We start from the raw sequence: 23,541 nt of genomic DNA, 5'->3' as shown, positions 1-23,541 counted from the left end.
ATGAGTTATAGGTTGAAGACCAATGCTCACAAGTGGCTGGAGGATCAGATTTTCAGTGTTGAAAAGGGCAGTCCAGTCAGATCACTCAGGAACCTTTGTCTTGCTCTCATCGCTTGTGACCTCTGGCCCCCAAGTCCCATTCTTTCTACAGTTGGCAAACTCTTGTTCCCACAGCGTTAGGAGTCAAACTATCTTTCCCCCTCCCTATCTTGAGCTACCCCTAAACTTCATGTGTGTGTATGTGTGTTCAAGGGAGGTCTTTTCTTTTAAAGACCCCTGATGGATGTAGATACTCATAAGGTCTTGGGACAGAAAGTTCACTACTGTTTTATTGCAGAGGAAGAAACCCAGGCCCAGTTAGTACAAATGGTTCTGAGGGGAAAAGGCAGAGTTAGAAGCCATTGGATAGTACCAATAAGGAAACAATACCAGGAGTGAATACTACCAGGCTCTAGCCTGTGCCAGGTTCACTCACCCTGGCAAGGTTTCTACAGTGGGAAACTGAGGCTGAAGCCTTCTCCATACTTCCTCTCCATTTAGATTTCCCACACGATGCTTCCCACTTCTGTTTCCTGGAAACATCTTTCTGAGTTGGTAGGCTTGATGGATCTTGCAGCTTTCTGGTCTCTTACCCCTACCTTTTCCTCATACAAAATAATGAAGCATTGTTTACTACTACATAGGCCTGTGAAGTCCATTTTTCAGAGGGAAAAATGGAGTCAGGGATATGCCGAGGTCTTGAATTGTGAGAACCACCAGGCCATGCTATATAGTGTGATTGCTTTGAAGTTACTATGACACCCAGGCTGACCTTCAACTTATCCTCCTGCTCCGACTCCTGAGTGCTGAGATTACAGTCATGCCCCTATGCCTGGTCTGAGAGTAGGCCTTGCTCTGCACAGGTTCTTACTTTGGGTAAATGGAGGTAGGTAAGGCCTGAAAAAGAACTGGGATTGTGTGTTCGATGATTAGAAATCTCTGAAGTCAGGATGCTGGATCTGAGTTATGGCAGAAAACATGGCAGGTTGGGGCCTAGCTGTATGCTGACCTTTCAGGTCACTCATTATGGAAACTCCTTCCTTCTGTGTAAGATGAGGATGACCTCACACCTCAGGGTTTTGGGGAGAGCACTCTTTTTCCCCCATTTTTATTAAATTGGGTATTTCTTATTTACATTTAAAATGTTATTCCCTTTCCCGGTTTCCAGTTCATCAGCCCCCTAACCTTCTATATGGGTGTTCCCCTCCCTATCAATCTCCCATTACCACCCCCCAAAACAATCCCCTACACTGGGGGTCCAACCTTGGCAGGACCAAGGGCTTCCCCTTCCACTGGTACTCCAACAATGCTATTCACTGCTACCTATGCAGTTGGAGCCATGGGTCCATCCATGTATAGTCTTTGGGTAGTGGTTTAGTCCCTGGAAGCTCTGGTTGGTTGGTATTGTTGTTCTTATGGGGTCGAAAGCCCCTTCAGGTCTTTCAATCCTTTCTCTAATTACCCCTAAGGGGTTCCCGTTCTCAGTTCAGTGGTTTGCTGCTAGCATTCGCCTCTGTATTTGACATGTTCTGGCTGTGTCTCTCAGGAGAGATTCGGTTCCTGTCAGCATGTACTTCTTTGCTTCATCCATCTTATCTAGTTTTGGTGGCCGTATCCACATGTGGGGCAGTCTCTGAATGGCTGTTCCTTTAGTCTCTGCTCTAAACTTTGCCCCCCTATCCCCTCCAATGGATATTTTTGTGGAGAGAGCGCTCTTGGGGAGCTGGCATGTATCTTGCTTGATGTAGGTGTCTGCACATTCTTTTACCTGCGTTACCAAGCAAGATACATGCCAGCCATTTACCTGCTATTTCTGATAGTATTTTGTTCATTTACAAAGAAAGCCTTCATTCCCGTCTCAGGGATTTACCTGTACCATGGTGCACAGAGGAGGCTTGTTCTTGTTCTTGACTAGAAAAATGAATGTCACCTGCCAGCTGGTTTCTTCCGATTTAGTATTTATCATTGATTGTCTCCTCCTTAGACAGACACACATTATCTATGCCCTTTGTAGGCCAAAGGTAGCACTGTGAGGTGGGGTGGCTGTTAGCCCAGCTGCCTGTTCCCACCTAAACCCTCTGGCTCACCATCTTTCCTTGGGCCATTTATTGTCTTGGCCTTGGGCAGGGTTGGGGGCATAGGCGTCCCCTCTTCCCTACACTCAGCACGTCTGCAGGGTTTCTTGAGTCTATCCTTACTGAGTTCGGTTTTGGAGGCAGCGTGTGCTGCATTGTGTTCTTTTCAGTTTCTCTTGGATTCCTCCCACCTCTACCTCAACATAGAGAACTGTCTAGTCTTGAGGGTGGGAATTCTTGTTTCACACCCTTTGAGGTCTGCTTTTGACAGTCTGTTAGGAGTTTAAAGAGTCCAAGAACAGGCAAACACATCAAAGGAACATTTGGTGGAGGTTGTCACTTCTTTCAGGGCGAACTTGTATGATTTACAACTTAGTATGACTTTGCATGACCATCATGATAGGGCGAGGGCATTTGACTCAGAAACGCTCCCCGTCCATTCTGCCATTGGCATCCACTCACCTGCTCTCACTCACTGGGCCCCAGACACAGGAAACTTAACGCCTCACTGCTGCTTCTGCTGGAATTGTTCTTTGAGGAGTCCCTGCATGCTTGGTGCTCCAGCATGGATGCTCCTGAGCAGATCCCAGCAGCAGGACACACAGCTAAGGCTCCTGCCTCAGCTTTCCCTCACAGGTGATACTGAGACATCTACTGTGCTCCCAAGGAACTGTGGGTGGCCTCCTTCCCCTCCTTCCCATACACTGCTTATACTCAGGACCCTGTACCGGTAAGGTGTGTGTGTGTGTGTGTGTGTGTGTGTGTGTGTGTGTGTGTGTGTGTGAATGTTTTGTTCTGGTTCTTAAATTGATCAAGAACAGAACAATATAATTTGCTGAGGCTTAAGAAGAATCAATCTCATAGGATATAGCCACAACTCATGCCGGCTTCCATTTTTAAAAAGTAGAGCTGAGTTTTCTTATTAAAAGAATTCAGTTTGTCTCAGGTTCATTCTCTAGAACACGGGAAAAAGATATGGAGGAGGTTTTCGGAAAAGGGGGGGGAGAGAGAGAGAAAGAGAGAGAGAGAGAGAAGGAGAGAGAGAGAGAGAGAGAGAAAAGAAGGAGGAGGAGGAGGAGGAGGTGGTGAGGGAGGAAGGGAAGGGGGAGAGTTTTATGGCAAAGTGCATCTAATGGATCTTCTCAAGCACTGTTAGCCACAGGCAAACTTCCCTTGCCTTGAGACTGATTTCTCCAGCACCAAGAGCAGACAGCAGAAGCCTCTTAGAAGACACTGGGGACTTATGCCACTTGTCACAATCCTCTGAGGGAAAGTGAGGTTAAGAGAAGGCTGTGACCTGCCTGAGGTGAACTCACCGGGGAGAGAGGTGACACCAGGCTGTATTGCTTCAGTGCTTTTCAAGGACAAATTTGCAGTCTTCTGTTCCAAAAGGCCTGGCCATGTCCTCTGGAGGCCTCCCGTGGATCATTGCGTCAGCGGTCTCAGCGTTCTGAACCTGGCATGGCTCATTAGCAGAGGGTGACTCTGGGAAGCATGTTTTACTCCGCATCCCTGTCCATCTCTCTCTTTTGTTTCATCCTCTTTTGAATTAAACACATGGCAGTATCTCAAGCTACATTCTGCTGCCTTAGTGGAGCTCAGCGTGTCAAGTACCGCACTGTTAACAGTAGGAGCCATGAGGGAAGTCTCTAGAACCTTTTCAAGGCTTCTTCTCTTGAGCTAGGTTACCTCACCCAGAGTTAACATGGAATTAACCACAAACACCTCCTAAAACTGTGAGAGGTTAATGTGTGGGGAAAGTGTATAGTCCTAGTTACATACCTGATCCAGAGCCTGCCTGGACACCAAAGGACAAGGAAGGTTTAAGGTACCTAGAGGTAGTGCGCAGACAAAAGTTCTGACTTCTGGGGATTGCATTTTTGTTTTAAGCGTCCGTCACTGTGGACCCCAAGAGCATTGGGGGGCTCTGTATTCGAAGGAGCTCTTCTGGGAGCAAGCGTGATGGAAGAGCCTCTGACTCTGTGAATCTTAATATGAAGACAGAATGGGGAAAGCACAGAGAGACATCTTCATGGAGCTCTTAAGACAACCCAGACGGAGCCAAGAAGAATGAAGACAAAAGCTATCCCCCAAGGAAGCAGACAGCCGTGTGGCCTAGCCCTCCTGTGTTTGCTCTTTGACTCAAGAGCAGGAAGAGCCCTTTAAGCCAAAGGCTATCAAGTGGAATGTTCAGGAACATGGCGTTTAGGGTTGCAAATCCGCGGTGAAGCATTTCGGATTAGGGAAGTTTGAATTGAAAGATGGAGACAAGAAGTTCTCTGGCCCTCTTCTCATCTCTGAGCGGTTGACACTTCCTTGTTTGAGCTTCTCAGCTCACCTGAACCTTGGTTTCATCATATTCCCCTTGGGTGGGAGGGAAGCCTCGGGGGGTGTTAGAAGGGAGGGAGCACGGGGAGATCTTGGGGTGGGGGTTCCCAGTTGAGAGTGCGAGCCTTGTGATTCCCCTGCCTGCCAGGTGATTAATACGGTTAGCAGGGCTGACAAGGCCAGTTCCTCTCTGTGTCTTTAGGGAAATAACTTTTTCTTTCAGAACTCTCCTGTGTAAACTGGGTGACAGTTTTGTATATCAGAGGGTTGCTGGTGAGGAGTTTGAGATATTGAAGACTTGTCAAGTGCATATTTATTTATTTATTTATCTTTATCAGATATTTTATTTACATTTCAAATGTTATCTCCTTTCCCACTTTCCACTCTGGGAACCCCTTATCCCATCCCCCCTCTCCCTGCTTCTGTGAGGGTGCCCTATCATCTACCCACCCCTTCGTGCTTCCCTGCCCTGGCATTTCTCAACATTGGGGCATTGAGCCTTCTCAGGACCAAGGGCTTCTCCTCCCATTCATGTCCAACAAGGCCATCCTCTGCTACATATGCGGCTGGAGCCATGGGTCTCTCCATGTGTACTCTTTTGTTGGTGGTTTAGTCCCTGGGAGCTCTGGGGGGGGGTCTGGTTGGTTGATATTGTTGTTCTTCCTATAGGTTGCAAACCCCTTCAGCTCCTTCAGTCCTTTCTCTAACTCCTCCATTGGGGGCCCTGTGCTCAGTCCAATGGTTGGCTGTGAGCATCCACCTCTGTATTTGTCAGGCTCTGGCAGAGCCTCTCAGGAGACAGCTATAATCAGGCTCCTGTCAGCATGCACTTCTTGGCATCTGTAATTGTGTCTGAGTTTGGTGTCTGTATATAGGCTGGATCCCCAGGTGGGGCAGGCTCTGGATGGTTTTTCCTTCAGTCTCTGTTCCACACTCTGTCTCTGTATTTTCTCCCTTGAGTAGTTTGTCTCCCCTTCTAAGAGGACTGAAGTATCCACACTTTGGTCAGTCTTCTTTCTTCTTGAGCCTCATTTTATGTGGTCTGTGAACTGTATCTTGGGCATTTAGAGCTTTTGAGCTAACATCCATTTATCAGTGAGTGCATACCATGTGTGTTCTCTTGTGACTGGATTACTTCACTCAGGATGATATTTTCTAAGTTCATCTATTTGCCTAAGAATTTCATGAAGTCATTGTTTTTAATAGCTAAGTAGTACTCCACTGTGTAGATGTACCACATTTTCTGTATCCAGTCCTCCGTTGAAGGACATCAGGGTTTTAGCTTAAAGCTGCTATGAACATAGTGGAACATGTGTCCTTGTTATATGTTGGAACATCTTTTGGGTGTATGCCCAGAAGTGGTTTCGCTGGATGCTCAGGTATTTATTTATTTTTAAATATTTATTTTTATTTGTGTATGTGTATATATGCCACGTATTTGCCCATGGAAGCTGGAAGAAGGCACTGGATTCTCTTGGAGCTTGAATTTCAGGCATTGTGAGCCATGGGTGCTGGCATCTGGAACTGGGACCTCTGGAAGAGCAGTAAGTTCTTAAGCATGGAGCCACCTCTCCAGCCCATGTTCCTATTGTTAATATGTGTGACATTTGTCCTTAGTCTGTGATGAATTAGGATGGGAATCAGCATTCAGTTTTGGACAGCCCATAGACAGACAGTTAACAGTGAACTCAATGGCCTTGAATAAACATTTTCCATATAGAAAACATCTTGCAAGTGGTTTTTCATGCACTCCACACACATGTGGGTGCTGTCTGCTAAATATTTTATTTAGAAAACTTGTTGAAAACACATTATGATCAGAAAAAGGTATACACACAAACAGCTGAGTGAATTTTCCATAGACTGAATGCTCTTCCCCGTAGCCAGGACCCAGGTTAAAGCACAGGTTGTCACCAGTTCTTTAGAAGCCCCTCCCTGTTGCCCAACTTTGCTCCACTGTAATTAATCCTGACCCCCAGCAATGTGCATCCACTGCGGTGTGTTTTTACTTCTGTGTCACTGGAGCTGCAACACACGATCTTCAGGTCCGTCTTTTCTGATGCAGCTTTGGAAGATTCACTCTCGGAGGATTCTTTTCATCACCATTGTTAACACGGGCTGTGTCTCTCCTACCTCCCTGCCTGCCTGTCCATTCTCAGGACATTTGGAGACACGGCTGCTTTACGGCTCTTGTGTGCATTGCTGCCATGACAGCCTTGTCTTTGGACAGTTCGTGCTGAATCTCCCACATGTCTAAGCTAAGCTCAGCTTGACTGAGTGTTGCTAGTTTCCTAACGTGGTGGGCTGATTTCTCTGATGCCAGCAGTGTGCCATGGGTCCTGCAGAATTTTTACTCCCACAAGAGCCCAAATGGTGATGCCTTTTGTCTAAGACACAGATAGTGAGTCTACAGGTCAGGAATTATCCACTCATTTTACCCTGAACGTTTGCTGAGTTTGTTCTCTATTCCATCTCTTGCTTTGGGGCTGGAGACACTGGTTGCTCATGGACCCGCTCCTTAATAGAGGTGAATCTTGTTGTAAAATTATAATAAATGGCTTTCTTTTCACCCCCACTAGGTCTAGCACCGCAGTGCCCCAAGATATCTGATAGATATCTTAATCCCAGTCAGCAAAGTCTCTCACTTTGCTCCATCCCATGTAACATTGCCGATGGCCTCTCTCTGAGCCTAGCAACAATCTCTCTACCCATTCAGTTCCCAAGGCAGGCTGCCACCACGCCAGAAATATACATCTCAATTTCGTGGCGGCTTAGTGTCCCAACTGCCACATACTCTCTTAAACTTAATTTGCCACAAGAAAGAACACACAACACAATAACCTCTGATCCAATTGATAAGATATAATTGCCCACCTAAACATATAAAGCCCCATACACATCCATCCCTGAAGAACATTCATAACAACCTGTAAATACACAGATTGGAGTCTTAGTGTCAACCTCCATGTTTTCTCCATGGCTTCTCTTCCCGTCTCTCCATTCCAGTCTCCTCCTCTTCCCTCAAACTTTTCTCCCGCCCATCCTTCCTTCTTGTCCAATGACAGGCCTCATTCTGTCCTGTACCCACCCTTGTCTGATTCAGAGTCTCTTCTGCATTTCTGCTCTATTGTGCTTTCTATGCACCCTTTGGGAGCCCAGAGACAGACATGGCACACAGTAAGTGCTTAACTAAACATAGATGAGTCAATGAGTCTAGCTTCTCCCTGCTTTGAGCAAGGTCCCCGGCTGCAAACAACAGGCTACCATGGGCATTCCTCACCATTACTGGGCTGAGCAAACCAGGGATATTTGCCCTAAAGCTTGATGTGGGGGTGGAGGGTGGTGTGTAGGGGTGGTGTGGGGGTGTGGGGTGTGTAAGGGGCTTGGGCTGCCATATCCTTCAAGTGGTGTCGATGTTATCCTTCAGAGTTAGAGTTTATTGTTGGAAAGGACAGGATGTCTTGGGACCTGGGGGTCATTTTTCCAGGGGACAGCAGAAGCCACACACTGAGAGAGACGTAAGATCTCAACCAGAAGTACCTCCTTTTGACCAATGGCAGGCAATGGGAGGCCCCTCGAGCCTGATAGCAGAGATTTGACTGATTCAGGGCTGACCAAGGTTATGAGCAGCCACCTGTTCTGAAAGGAGAAAAGGAGTCTTGGTTGCTAGGTGATCCTTCTAATCCCCAAGTCCACAGAGAAAAGGCTACTTCCCCATGGATTCTTCAAGGGCTGGGGCCAGGAGCATTCCCTTCCCATCACTTGTTCAGAAAGACATCCCTTGACAAATCACTTCCTGCCTTCTATTCCCAAGACTGTGAGCTCCACCAGGGCAGCGGGGGAGGGGAGGCTGAAGACGTTCAACCATCTCTGGAGTAGGGGTTGTTTTGACTTTAGTCCTCCCTACTGGACTTGCAGAGCTCTTGGGGGAAACCGGAGTCTCCAGTCTGGTGACTTGGTAGGGTGTAGCCTAGGTGGCTACAGTCCCTTCTATTCCCCCCACTCGTATGGTTGGGGAGCATTGCAATGGAGTACCTAGTATGTGTTCTTACAGCACATGAGAGCTGTGGCTCCTCCCTCAGTATCTACTAGTTCCAAGGAGGTCTCCCGGGATGCACCCCAACACTCACCCACTAAGCCTTTCAATAGCTTCACATCCAACTGCCGGAGGATCTCACCAATCAGAGGACATACCTAGGCCCCCAGCACAGACAGAGGGTCAGCCAGGGATAGGAAGGAACTGAGGTCTTTGAGGCAGGGGGCACTGGTAGCACTGGGTTCCAGCAGGACCCAGACAACCACAGGAGGCATGCATAGTACAGCCATGTCTATTCCCTGAAGCCCCACAAGTCTGTGAAGTGGGGACTCCAACTGTGCCTGTGCTACACACAAGGATACAAACACTTAGGGTGGTTGTTCCTTGCCATTGGCTACTGACATTTGCTGTCAGATTCCACAGCCCAGCGGCAGAAGTTCTCTGCTAAGTTACCCATAAGTGTACCTCGATCCTCAGACTCACAGATGCCTACAGGGAAGACAGTGTCCTTAAACTTACTTGACTTTCTACCAAATTCGGGATAACTTTCCCCAGGCTTTCTCTGAGGTTGTGGAGAAAATTCTTCATCTTGGGTGAGGCTGCCCTAAGAGAAAAGATAGGAAATCAGGACAGAATGAACCAGTCCAGGCTACACCAAGGCTGGGAAATATGTGCTAAACACACTCTTGAATTTTCACTTGGCCATCTAGGGAGGTATTCTTATTAGGAATAGTCAGTTGGGACCCAGAGAAGTAATGTGACATGGCCAAGTTCACATAGGAATCAAGTGCCAACTCTTGTTAGGACCATGGCAGGAGAGCACTAGTTTATGGTCTTCCTCCAGATTGTCAATGTCTGCCACAGTCTGAGCTGTTACCACACACCTGATGCTTACATGGGCAGGCATTCATGAAAAGTGTCAAGGTTCAGCATTTGGAAGTTACAGAGTGAAATCAGCACACCCCTCACAGGGGTCTATTGAGGTGGACAATTGACCCAGAGCTGGTGGTCAGTCCCCAGAGCTCCATAAAATTCTCATTCCTGTCTTGCTCACCCTGGTGCCTCTAGCATTAGGCAGGGTGCTTGGCATTAGGAGATTCTTGGGAAATACTTGGGGATGTGTTAATGAGGTTCTTAAAAAGGTCAGGAAGGCATTCTGGAAGGAAGATCACCATATGCCAGCACAGGGGTGTGAAGACGAATGACTATCAGTGGAGGAAAAATGGCCACAGAGCCAAGCAGCCATGAGGCTAGTGGGGCTCAAGAGGCATTTCTGATTTTGTATTTCTCCTCAAAAGCTTTGAAGTAGGACCTTAGAGGAAAGAGCAGAGTTCCATCTTCAAAAGGTGTTTCTGCAGTGGGTAAAAAATGGAATGAATACAGGGAACACAGGGAGGAAGGGTATGGGTTCTGGGAGGGGAGAACAGGAGGAGAAAGTCTTAGCAAAGGGCTGAAGTCTGCTTAGGACTTATGAGGATGTGTGGGGATATGCAGCTACAGCCACTCACGAGGCAGGGCTGTCCTGGGAAAAGCAGAAGGCCTTACTCAGTGGTCATGGATGCACTGTCACTGCTGGGCTCCATTTGGCACCTGCCTGTCACCAGCTTCCTCCGTCCGAACTCATCTTTCTCCAGCCAGGACTCTGCAGCGAGGCCCATCTGGGCATGGGTTTTGAGGATATTCGAATTGAAGGGCCTGTGGTAAGATAGGAAGCAGGAGCAACTCCACGGAAGGAGGTGGGGGTGGTCAGGAAGAAGTGTGGCAAAGCCAGGCACCACTCACTGTCTTCCCAACAACCGTGTCCACTAAGCCTTAGGTTAGTGAGGAGGAACTGGCCATTGACCTTAGTGACCTCTATGCTTGTTTCTATTTTCCTGGTGCCATTGATGGAACGTAAGCCTGGGTATGATAAGTGCAGGCTCTCCCACTGAACCCACCCAGACTTAGACTGACTTTTGAAAATTCCTTAAGTAGATCAGTTCAGAAAGACACATGCTCCACTATGTTTGTAGCAGTCTTATTTATAATAGCGAGAATCTGGAAAGAACCCAGATGCCCTTCAACAGAGGAATGGATATAGAAAATGTGGTACATCTACACAATGGAATATTACTCAGCTATCAAAAACAATTTTATGAAATTCATAGGCAAATGGTTGGAACTGGAAAATATCATCCTGAGTGAGGTAACCCAATCACAGAAAAACACACATGGTATGCACTCTTTGATAAGTGGATATTAGCCCAAATGCTTGAATTACCCTAGATGCACAGAACACATGAAACTCAAGACGGATGATCAAAATGTGAATGCTTCACTCCTTCTTTAAAAGGGGAACAAGAATACCCTTGGGAGGGAATAGGGAGGCAAAGTTTAGAACAGAGACAGAAGGAACACCCATTCACAGCCTGCCCCACATGTGGCCCATACATATACAGCCACCAAACTAGATAAGATGGATGAAGCAAAGAAGTGCAGGCTGACAGGAACCGGATGTAGATCTCTCCTGAGAGACACAGCCAGAATACAGCAAATACAGAGGCGAATGCCATCATTAAACCACTGAACTGAGAACGGAACCCCCGTTGAAGGAATCAGAGAAAGGACTGGAAGAGCTTGAAGGGGCTCGAGACCCCATATGAACAACAATGCCAACTAACCAGAGCATCCAGGGACTAAGCCACTACCCAAAGACTATACATTGACTGACCCTGGACTCTGACCTCATAGGTAGCAATGAATAGCCTAGTAAGAGCACCAGTGGAAGGGGAAGCCCTGGGTCCTGCCAAGACTGAACCCCCAGTGACCGGGATTCTTGTGGGGAGGGCGGTAATGGGGGGAGGATGGGGAGGAGAACACAGATAGAGAAGGGGAGGAGGGGTTAGGGGCATGTTGGCCCGGAAACTGGGAAGGAGAATAACAATTGAAATGTAAATAAGAAATACTCAAGTAAATAAAGATGGAAAAAAAAAAAGAGATCAGTTCAGGAGTCTTGGAAATTCAAGAATCGAGAGTAAGCCACTATTATAAGAGCTTTTCTGTATAGCTACAGCTCCTGCTTTCCTTGCAGGAAGTCTGAGCAGGGGCTGGGAGATGAGCAGAGGAAGAAGAGGAGTCAGAGTGGCTCCCCTCCTTTCTTTCATGGGACACAGCTGCTGACATCCCACAGGTTTGGATGAGCAAATGACCCCCTCCTCTGAGAGTGTCATCCCCACTGCAGCAGAAGAAGCCAAGGTTCAGGGAATAGTGATCCACCCAGGTCACGATTTGAGTTCGGGCTGAGGTCATGAAAAATCTGAACTTCCTAGTCTGCCACCCCACCCCTAGCTTCCAGGTCCCCAAAAAGGAGAAAACGTGTCCCAAAGACGCTTTGTTCGGTGGTACTCACAGTTTGAATTCAATGTCAAATTCAAGTGTGATGTTTGCGGAGAACCACTCTTTGGGGAAAGCCATCTGGATCCCGCCACAGTCCAGCTGCACATTGGTAATGTTGATACTGCAAGTGGAGAAAGAAGAGACCCGCAAGGCCGAGGGAGGACGACTCAGAAACAAGGCCAGTCTCGTCTGCAAGGACGGTCAGGTGGTAGAGCTGGGAGTCAGACCTGGTGTGAATGTTCTGACAGCCTGGGCATCCAGCTGTTGAGGGGCTTCTGAAGCATCCCCCACAGCTGTGGCTTGTGCAGTACAGAACCAGATGTTGACAGCAGCCATCCTAGGAATCTGAGGCTCTTCTCAGACCAAAGCCCTATTATCTCTCTGGGAGTCCACAGGGAGGCTCCTTGGCTTTGCCACACTCTGTGCACCCAAACTGCTATGTGCGAACCACCTTGGCCTACTTGCCATACATATCCTGAGTTTGACTACCTCTGCTGCTCAGACTGCCTCATCCTGAAGACGCTTCAGTTCCTTCCTGGGCTCACTCCTGTGATCTTGATGCCACTCTTTAGACTGTTCTCCATGAGGCAGCCTGGGTGACCTTCACCCCACCCCTTGTACCCTGGTTCCTCCGCACTCCTGGAATAAGATACAATGTGAACACGATGACTTGCAGTGTCTATACACATTTGCCGTATGGTATTGGTTTTCCCACCTCTCCACTCACCCTTTGCTCAGCCAGACATGGAGGCACTCTCTTCTTTGGACACACTGATCTTTCCTCTACCTCAGGGCCTTTGCACCTTCAGCCTTTTCTCAGATTGTCCCATATCCCTCATGTCATTAGCCCTTTTCTCTTCATTTCAAGGAGCACCTCTTGGATAGGTCCTGGCTAGCCGCCTCGCTCCCATCCTCACCTTGCTAAATTTGTTTTGATGGCATGTCCCTTCACCTAGAACTAGTTATTGCTTTCTGAGGCCTAGTCCACTGGGATGGAGGCTTCCCATAGGTAAAGGTCATAGGCCTTGCTCATAGATTTATTCTTGATGTGAGTGATACCCAGTAGATATTTGGTGCTAATTGTAACATTTGTTAAAGGAATGACTAAAAAGAGGTGACTTTGGCTGCATGTTTCACAAGAAAACCCTGTTGGGTTTATTGTTGTTATTCAATAATAACAATAATAGTGATTATTGTTGTTCATTCAGATGGAGACAAATGAGGAATTCGGGTGAAGAGAAAGTGCAGAGCATTTTCGGGGGCAGAGAAGGCAGAACAATGGAGGGCAGGATGGAGACCTGGGGGTGGGATGGCCAAGGGAGCAGCCTTAGTGGCTGTGGGTAGGGTGTACCCAGTTCTACCATTAGAACCCCAGCTAGTGAGGGTTGTATGTTTCCTGTGTTGACCACAGAAATTCTGTGTAGAACTATCAGAATCCACAGCATCTCCTGTGGGTGGGACCGTCACTATGACTGTCTATTTGTTGAGTGCCCAAGGTTTGTGGGAAGTGTAGTCCTCTCCTTATGCAGAGCCACAAAAGCTATGTCCCACTTGAATGGAGAGTCAAGTGTCAGGTTGCATCCTTGGTCTCCTTTGATGTCCTGGATATTTGTCCAGGCTCTGTTCTGTGTCCCACTTTACAGGTGAATTTAGAATGGCCAAACAACTTCCCTAAAGTTGGTGGCAAAGGTGGGCTTTAAGTGCAGACACATCTGCTTCTGAGCTGTTCTTGCTACTTTCCCTGATTTACCACCTCCCCAAACAACTGACAGTGGGCCCCAGATTGTTCTCATCTTTGGCTTTGTGTCTTGTCTTCCTTAAGTCTGAATGCCTTCCTTCATAAATCCTGCTCTCTGTCTTGCCCATTCTGCCTTCTGACCATCCCTAGAGTTCCCGCCCCCCAATCTACAGTAGGAGTCAAGGTCTTACCTGATTTCTTGCTGCTGCTGGAAGTTCATGCCACTAATAAGCCAGCTCACCATCCCTGGGGCCACTGTCCCTGAGACGTTCAGACGGTCCAGAAGACGCATGCTCTGGATTCGTCCTTCTGCATTGTGCTTCAGGAGGCCCTGTGCAATAACTGGAAATGGAGAAGGTATGTGATGTGCATATGGTTATTTAAGAGTATGACCACAGAAGTTCTGTGCAGGACTGTCAGAGTCCACAGCATCGCCTGTGGGTGGGACCATGGTATGGAGATAGCAGGCCTGGGGTGAGCCAAGGGTATCCTTTTTCTGTTGAGCATTTATTCATGTTTCCATGTTGTGGTGGTTTGAATAGATTTGGCTTCCATAGACTCATGTGTTTGAATGCTTGGCCACAGGGAGTGGCACTATTAGGAGGTGTGGCCTTATTGGAGTAGGTGTGGCCTTGTTGGAGGAGGTGTGGCCTTGTTGGAGGAGGTGTGGCCTTGTTGGAGGAAGTGCTTCATTGTGGGGGCAGGATTTGAAATTTCCTATGCTCAAGTTCCACCCAGTGTAGAATTCAAATCATGTCCTGGGCTGCCCACAGATGATAGTCTCCTTCTACTGTCTTCTGATCAAGATGTAGAACTCTTAGCTCCTCCAGCACCATGTCTGTCTACACACTGCCATACTTCATGATGATAATGGACTGAACCTCTGAAACTGTAAGCCAGCTGCCCCAATTAAATATTTTATGTATTAGAGTTGCCTTGGTCATGGTGTCTCTTTACAGCAATAAAAATCCAACTAAGATACATGTCTCCCATAGAGAAGAGACAGATCCATATGCAAAAGGTTCCTAAGTGGAAACTATGGCTGAAGATCTCTCCAAGTTGTACCATAAAAACCAACTATATATATATATATATATATATATATATATATATATATATATATATATATATATATATATATTCTGCAGAAAAAAACATATAAATTCTCAAGGGATCAACTTGAGAAACCATGCTCAAAACTTCCATAGGATTTTATGAGGCATAGTGTAAAATCTGATTAACAGGTTAAGCCTATGGGTAGGGCCTTCCATTGTGAACATATTCATTTTCTCTAAATATCCACACAGATTCAATATGACTGAAAGCAGGTCTCGTTCAGATGAACTCGACACACTGGGAAATTCATGGGGAAGCACACAGTGTTGGTCAGAAGCAGCAGTATTCCACAGTGCAGCAACAATTAAAGCCTTGTGTTGCAGAGACCGGTTGGAAAGCAGGTGAGTCCTCATGCTGGGAACGCAGTCGCTTATGAGATGGGCATGGGTTGGGAAACTGACTCATGTGGTCAGGAATGAGGCTGGGTTTTACTTTTCACGCACAGATGCACGTAGAGATAAGTGCCCACTGTGTGGATTAACACCCTCAGTGTGGAAGGTAAAACTAGAACACTGTTGAAATAGACGACTAGAGTAATTCTGGGTTTGACAAGATCTTGGGCCTACTGGCTCTCCGCCCTTCCCCCCACAGCACAGGTCAGTCTGGTCATGGCCACTCTGAACTGTCTTACATGTCTCTGCCTCTGGCTATGCTCTGTCATATATCTAAACTAAACCTTCTCCTCCACCATCAAAAGACCCAAAACACAAAGCTATATGATGATATATTGATGAATTGAAGTCTATTCCTGTTTGGGGAGGAATATTGGCCATCTTCTGTTCTATCTGCATTCTCAGTCAACTGTGGATTGGAAATATTTGGAAAAAAATTACATGTGCTCTGAACATGTCTGTTCTTTCTTGCCAATATTTCCTGATTGAGCTACAATGGTTATTTACAAGTCATTTGCATTCTCCTTGGTCTTACCGTAATCTAGAGACGGTTTCAAGTATGAGGAAGGATTTGCGTCAGCTCTGTGTAGACACTGTACCATTTTATGTAAAGGGTTGGTGCATCCAAAGATTCTAGGATCTGAGGGGAAACCTGGAACGGATCCCCGTGGGTACTTAGGGGCGACTAACTACTTGAGATCGTGCCTTCAAGGCAGGAGAAACATTTAAACGAGGTCACAGAGTCAGCCCTCATCCAATTGAACAGGTGTCTTTGTAAGAGGAAGACCTCAGGTATGTCCTCCTCTGACAGGCTGTGAGAAAGTGCCATCCACAAGCCAGCAAGAGCGGTCCCTCCCCAGACACCAAACTTGCCATCACCTTTAACTTGAATTTTTAACTGACAGATGATGTAAAAACCCCCATCTGTTGTTTGTGTTCTGCAACTGGCATTCCAATCCTACCCCACCTGTGGCATTTCGCTCTGCCAGTGCTGGCTAGTTTGGCACGGGATACCCTCCCATGGTGGGGAGCATGGGTGACAGCTATGTCCTCTTACAACTGGAATGAGTGTACACCAGACAGCCATTTTAGGAGGAGCCATTTTAACAGTTTCAATTAAACCGAGCTTACACCTGTTCCGGATATATGTACCCCAGAGGAATTGACCCACGTGTCCTAATGGGGACCCTCTCAAGGATGTTCATCTCAATGTTGCTCACAGCAATGGGAAGAAGGTGACAGTCCTGAGAGAGCAGCCAATTAAACGGAGGTAGCAGGAGGTATGGACTTCTTTGCGCTCCTCAAAGCGAGCGAGATGGCAGCAGTACAAAGCAAGCATCTTTAGACTGAACCACAGAGTGAGTGACAGGTCAGTTACATACACCCTTCCTGCAAAGCACGCAGACACAGGTTGCTGTCATTGTTGTTGTTGTTTTGAGAAAGAGTCTCACAATATAAAACCAGGCTGGCTTTAAACTCAAGAGACTTGCCTGTTTCTGACTCCCAGGGACTGGGGTTAAAGGCATGCATGACACCCTGCCCAGCGGGATACAGACATAGTTAGAAACACATGCTAAGCACACAGTAGTTCCTGCCAAGGCTCTAAGGGGATGGGAATGAGTATAAGGGAGAAAGAGAAAACGACACAAGAGATCATGTGCTATGAATTGGAAAAATTTAACCCAGTCTCAGTTTCCTGTACTTAAAATCCAAGGGATACATTCATACATACATACATACATACGTACATACATACATACATACACACATACATAGATACATAGATATGTACATAGATACATATGTGCATAGATACATACATACATAGATACTTACGTACATAGATACATACACAGATACATACATACAAAGATACATGCATACATAGATACATAGATAAATAGATACATACATACATACTACATACACAGATACATAAATACATAGATACGTACATACATACATACATACACAGATACATACATACATGGTTACATAGATACATAGATACATAGATAAATACATACATACACAGATATATACATATATAGATACATACATACACAGATACATACATACACAGATACATACATACATGGTTACATAGATACATAGATACATAGATAAATACATACATACACAGATATATACATATATAGATACATACATACACAGATACATACATACACAGATACATACATAGATAGATAGATAGATAGATAGATAGATAGATAGATAGATAGATACATACATACATACATACATACATACATACATACATAAGAGCTCAGCAGTCAGTGGTAGGGCACAGGCTGTGGCTTCCCCACACCCTATGGATAGGACACCAAGCCCAGTGGGAAGCTCACTTCTCGCTAGGGTGGACCGGCCATCCTTGTGGGCCTTGGTCAGTCCAGGCCAAGGCTGCTTGGGCAGGGCTGAGGGCAAGGCTAGTAATCCCAGGAGGAGGACCAGGAACCTCCAGAGTAGGTGCATCTCAAGTGCTGGCACCCGAACCTGCAGGTGTCAGTAATGGTCCAGCAGGGCCCAGGCAGTTGGCTGTGAGTATGGCCACCCAGATCGATGGGCTTACAGCTGTCTTCCGGCAGGTGGCTGCACGGCTGCCCCCAGCATGCTGTGGGAGGTGGTACAAATGGCTCTGGCAGCTGCTCCCAGGGCTAGCTCACATTGGACAGCAGATGCAAAAGGCCAGGCCTGCACAGGCAGATTTGGTTGCTTGGAGACACTCACCAGAGCTACTGTTGGGTCATCCAGCAGGAGTCCTCCCCCTGATCCTGGGCACAAGTTACAGGTTGGTGACTCCTCAGTGACCAACACAGACAGCATGGTCCAATTGGAATAGAACGTCCTTATTTTTTCTTCTTTGGGGGCAGGGAAGGTTTCTAGAATTTACTCATCTCCTAACTGTAAGGTTGTATCCCTTGAACCACACCTCCTCACCCGCTTCTCCCTGTAGCAAGCCCTGCTCTACCTTGTTTCTCTGCTTTCTACTCTTTTAGATCCTACTTTCCCTTGAGATCTGTCGACATCTGGCTCATTTCATATAGCATAATAGCCTCCTGGTCTGTTCACACCATCAGAAATGGTGGCATTTTCTCCTTGGCACGGGCTTAATGACATTCCGTTCACCCCTGATAGACACTTCAGTCAGTGTGAACACTGCTTCGGTAAACATAGAAGGTGTCTCTCTGATGTGGGATTCTATTTCCCCAATATACCCAGAAGCAGAACTGCTAGACCATATGGTGGTTTAACTTTTTGAGGTACCTCCTATATTTTTTTCCATATGATCAATTTACATCCCCAGTCGACAAAGCAATGGGCTCACTTAATGTTCTAACATTTGATATCTTTCAACTTTGTTTTTTTAAATATATTTTTGTTTAGTCTTTGAATATTTCACACACATATTCAGCATATTTTGATTGTATCCACCCTTCACTCCCTCCATCTTTCTCCAGGTTCCACAACACATCCTGCTCCCGATACCAAGTGTTTTTAATTCCCCACTGAGTTCAGTTGGTGCTGCCGATGAATGTGGAACCATCCATTAGACCATGGGAAACCTACCCTCAGCCACATCCCCAAAGGAAGAGGACTCTTCTCTTTTAGAAGCCAACAGTTATTTCAGCTAAGGACAGGGCCTCATGGACCTCTTGGTTCTCTCTGCTGGAATTTTAGCTGATTTGATCTTTATGCAGGTCAGTACAGCTGCTGTGGGGTCATGAGTGCAATGGGCACATCATGTCCAGAAGACAGCGTTTCATAGCATCCCTCCTCATCTGCGGGCTTCTACATCCTCTCCCTCCCTTGTACTGGTCCCCGAGCCTCGGGGAAGGATGCATATAGATGCACCGTTTGGGCTAATCACGCACAGTGATTCTCAGCACCTTAACAAACTAAGTCTTTGGATTAACTGCTGCCATCTGCAATTGGGATTCTCTGACTAAGGTGAAGAGTTTCACTTATCTATGGGTACAAGCATAAATATTTAGATAGCAGTTTGAGAACGTGTCCCTTTAGCAATACAGTAGTAATAGGTTCCCCCAGGATCTATGCCTACCTCAGCTGTGGGCTTTTGACAAGGTTTACAGGCGTGAATTACCTCCTATGGAGCGGGTATCAATCCGAAAGTGACTGGTTTCTTCCATAACAGCTATACCAATACTGCACCAGTGGGCACATCTTGTCTGATAGTTGATATTGTAGCCTACAGGGCCCAGTACTGGACACTATCATTGTCCCCGACTCCAGAGGACTAAATAGCACATAGCACCTTCCAGCAGTATTAAAGCTAGCCAGCAGAGGAGAGTCATTTCAAGATTGATCTGTGTCCTACAATCAAGTGTGGGATACCTTCAATGTTTAGGTCAGCACACAAAGTGTTGGGTTTCATCATGGTATGAAATATGGGTTATTATACTTCATTCATATTGCCTCCCCTCCCCCACTGCTCTGCAACATGTCTCCTGTCCTATTTCAGCTGGTTCTCTTCCTTACCACATGCATTCCATTGCTCTTTACATTCCCCACTTCCTTTAGATCCTTTAAGATCCTTTCTTCATATCTGTGATCCTCCACACATATGTTACACACACACACACATACACACACACACACACACACTTTTAAATCTAGTTCTACACATAAGAGAACGTATGCTATTTACCTTTCTAAGTCTGGGTTATTTTGCTTAACATAATGACTTCTAGTTCCATTGTTTTCACATGAATGTCATTATTCCTTTCTTCTTATAACTGTTTAACTCTTCCATTGCAGCATTTAACACATTTTCTTTATCCATTCATCTGCTGAAACTTATTCTTTCTTTCTTTTTTTTTTTTTGACTATTGTGAACAGGACAGCTATAAACACAGATGTGCAAGCATGTCTGTGGTGTGTTGACTTAAGAGTTTTTCAGGTAATTTATTTTAAGCAAAGTTCATACTAATTTCAATAGTGACTGTTTGATTCCGTTGGTTTTTCTACTGCTATGAAGAGACACCATGACCACACCAATTCTTATAAAAGAAAACATTGTACTGAGGCTGGCTTACACTTTCAGAGGTTTAGTCCATTATCATCATGGTGGGAAGCATGCTAACACACAAGCAGACATGAACTGGAGACGTAGCTGAGAGTTCTACCTCTGGATCCAGATGGGCAGCGGGAGGTGGGAGACTCTGGGCCTGGCTTGGGTTCTGAAACCTCAAGAGCCACCCCCAGTGACACACTTCCTCCAACAGTGCCACACCTGACTCCTTCTCAAGTAGTGTCACTCTGCCCCTTGGAGAGCCTATCAGGTCCATTCTTCTTCACCACCCTGCCCTGTTTATATCTCATTGTGTAAATCATTGCCCCTCTTCCTTATACACCATGCATTGTTACCATTGCTTCCCCAGTGGGAACCGCTCTCCCTAGGGGAAATGGCATCTCAATGCAGTTTTGATTTACGTGATGGCTGTAGATGTTGAACACGTTTCCTTAGTGTGTATTGACTTTGTATTTCTTCTCTTGAGAATCATCTTTTCAGTTCATTAACTCATCTATTGATTGGGGTTTTTTTTTTTGTTGATGTTCAATTTTTGAAGTTCATACAAATCCTAGATATTAATTCCCCATCTGATGTGTAGTCAGAAAAGGTTCTTTCCAATTCCATGGGTTGTGTCTTTGTTCTGGTGATGCCTTCCTTTGCAGTGCAAAGGCTTTTAAATCTCATATGATACTATTTTCCCATTCCTGGGATTATTTCCTGCACTGTCTGTGCCCTTTTCAGGAAGTCTTTTTATACACACAGTTTGGAATGCTTTCTCTGTCTTTTTCTCTATCCGCTTCAAAATTTTGGGTCTTGCACTACGGTATTTAAGCAATTTTTAAATTGATTTTTTAAAGATAGGATGAGAGGTGCGGGTCTAGTTTCATTTTTTGTTTTGTTGTTGGTGTTTTGGTTTTTGGCTCTGGTGATCATGGAACTCACTGGTCCTGTAGACAAGGTTAGTCTTGAATTCACAGAGATCCACCTGTCTCTCCCTGCCAAGTAATAGGATTAGAGGCATGTGCCACCATGCCCAGCTTAGTTTCAGTCTTCTACATATGGAAATCCAGCTTCCTTAACACCATTCCTTAAAGGCTTTCGATAATACTTTTTTTGAGGGCAAGATGAACTTTAATCTGGAACAACACACATGTTTTTCAGAAAGTACTAGTGAGAATTAGCCCTGATAAGTTTCGAGTGACTGAGCAGATGAGTGACGGTGTCTCTGGTACTCCTTTGTATTTTTTTTTTTTTTTGGTTCTTTTTTTTGGAGCTGGGGACCGAACCCAGGGCCTTGCGCTTCCTAGGCAAGCGCTCTACCACTGAGCTAAATCCCCAACTCCTCTGGTACTCCTTTTAAGCCATAGTGACAAGATACCTAAGACAAACAAAAGGAGTGGGGTTTATTGTTGGCTTCTGTTTTCTGATGTCTTGGTCCCTGAATCTGAGTCATTTTGACTTACATTTTTCTGATGACTGACTGAGGATTTTGAACATTTTTTTAAAAAGTGCTTCTCAGCCATTAGTGATTCCTCTGTTGAGAATTGTGTTTAGCTCTGTACCCAATTTAAAAAAATGACGTATTTATTTTATGTATATGAGTACACTATCGCTGTCTTCAGACACACCAGAAGAGGGCATCAGATTCGGTTACAGATGGTTGTGAGCCACCATGTGGTTGCTGGGATTTGAACTCGGGACCTCTGGAATTGGACAGCAGTTAGTTCTCTTAACTGCCGAGCCATCTCTCCAGCCCCCTACCCTGTACTCCATTTTTAAGTTGGGTTATTTGGTTTGCTGGCATCTAATTTCTTGAGTTCTTTACATCTTTGGACTAATCCTGTGTCAGATGTAGGGTTGGTGAAGATCTATTCCCATTCTATAGGATGCCATCTTGTCCTATTGATGGTGGTGTCCTTAGCCTTGCAGAAACATTTCAGTTTAATGAGGTTTCAATTAATGGATTACTGAGAAATGTTGGCATTTCTGTCCAGAAATTTTTCTCCTGTACCAATGCATTCAAAGCCATTTCCCACTTTCTCTTTTATTAGATTCAGTGGGTCCTGTTTTATGTTGAGGTCCTTGTTGGAATTGAGTTTTGTGCAGGGTGATAAATACGAATCTATTTCCATTCTTCTACATGTAGATATCCTGTTAGACCATCACCTTTTCCTTAAGAAAATCCATCTTTTTCTATGGTTTTGGTTTTCTTTGTCAAGTATCAAATGTTCATAGGTGTGTAGGTTTATTTCTGGGTCTTCAATTGTGTTCCACTGACCAACTTCTCTGTTTTTATGCCAATACCATGCTGTTTTTATTACTATAGCTCTGTAGTACAGTTTGAAATCAGTGATGGTGATACTTCTTTTATTGTTCAGGACCTATCCTGGGTTTTTTGTTTTACCATATGAAGTTGAGAGTTGCTTTTTCAAGGTCTGTTAAGAATTGTGTTAGAGTTTTGATGGGAGTTGCATTGAATCTATAGATTGCTTTTGGTAAGGTGGCTGTTTTTATTATGTTAATTTTACAAATCCGTGAGGAAGGAAAATATTTCTATCTTCTGATATCTTTTTCAATTTCTTTCTTCAGAGAATTGAAGTTCCTGTCATACAGGTCTTTCACTTGTTTGGTTAGAGTTGCACCAAGGTATTTTATGTTATTTATAGCTATTATGAAGAGTGTTGTTTCTCTATTTTCTTCTCAGTCCATTTAATGCTTGTGTAGAGGAGGGCTTGCTGATTTTTTGAGTTAATTTTGTGTCCAGCCATTTGGCTGAAGGTATTTTTCAGCTGTAAGAGTTCTCTGGTAGAATTTTTGGGGTCACTTATATATACTATCATATCATCTGTGAATATTGATACTTTGACTTCTTCCTTTCCAATTTACATCCCATTGATATCCTTTAGTTGTCTTATTGCTCTAACTAGAACTTCAAGTGCTATGGTAAATAGATACAGAGAGAGTGGCTAGCTTTGTGTTGTCCCTGATTTTAGTGGAATTGCTTTAAGTTCCTCTCCCTTTAATTTGATGTTGGCTTGGTGTGTATCCCTTATTGTGTTTGGTTTGGATCTTGTATTCCCGATCTCTCCATGACTTTTTAACATGAAGGGGTGTTGGATTTTGTCAAAGATGTTTGTTTGTTTGTCTTAGCACCTAATGAGATGATCTTGTGGTTTCTCTTTTCTTTCAGTTAGTTTATATGGTGGATTACATTGATGGATTTTCATATATTGAACTATCCCTGCCTCCCTCTGATGAAGCCTACTTATGATGGATGATCTTTTTGTTGTGCTCTTGGATTCAGTTTTTGAGTTTTTTCATTAATTTATTTACTCACTTTATATCCCAGTCACTGACTCCAGGTTCATTCCTCCCACAGTCCTTCCACC

General features: G+C 45.3%; 1 protein-coding gene across 7 annotated transcripts; it reads right to left on the bottom strand.

Moving 5' to 3' along the window:
• Positions 1–7,858: 7,858 nt before the first annotated feature.
• Bpifa3 (BPI fold containing family A, member 3) lies at positions 7,859–17,812 on the bottom strand. Of its 7 annotated transcripts, none has more exons than XM_006235362.5 (7): positions 17,466–17,808; positions 13,783–13,933; positions 11,867–11,974; positions 10,024–10,173; positions 8,998–9,082; positions 8,573–8,636; positions 7,859–8,081 (listed from the first exon to the last, which is right to left on the bottom strand). In XM_006235362.5, the coding sequence occupies exons 1-7, from the start codon at positions 17,590–17,592 to the stop codon at positions 8,047–8,049; spliced, it is 720 nt and encodes a 239-aa protein (XP_006235424.1). In that variant the 5' UTR covers positions 17,593–17,808; the 3' UTR covers positions 7,859–8,046. The 7 variants fall into 7 exon arrangements, with proteins under 7 accessions (XP_006235424.1, XP_038961811.1, XP_038961812.1 ...); NM_001109588.1 differs by having other exon boundaries at positions 7,862–8,076; positions 17,466–17,784; XM_039105883.2 differs by lacking the exon at positions 8,573–8,636.
• Positions 17,813–23,541: the final 5,729 nt, after the last annotated feature.

The sequence above is a fragment of the Rattus norvegicus genome, chromosome 3 (assembly GCF_036323735.1).
Source record: "Rattus norvegicus strain BN/NHsdMcwi chromosome 3, GRCr8, whole genome shotgun sequence".
NCBI classification, from domain to species: domain Eukaryota; kingdom Metazoa; phylum Chordata; class Mammalia; order Rodentia; family Muridae; genus Rattus; species Rattus norvegicus.
The sequence above is the reverse complement of the archived record's forward strand: the minus strand, read 5'-3'. Positions and strand labels throughout refer to the sequence as shown.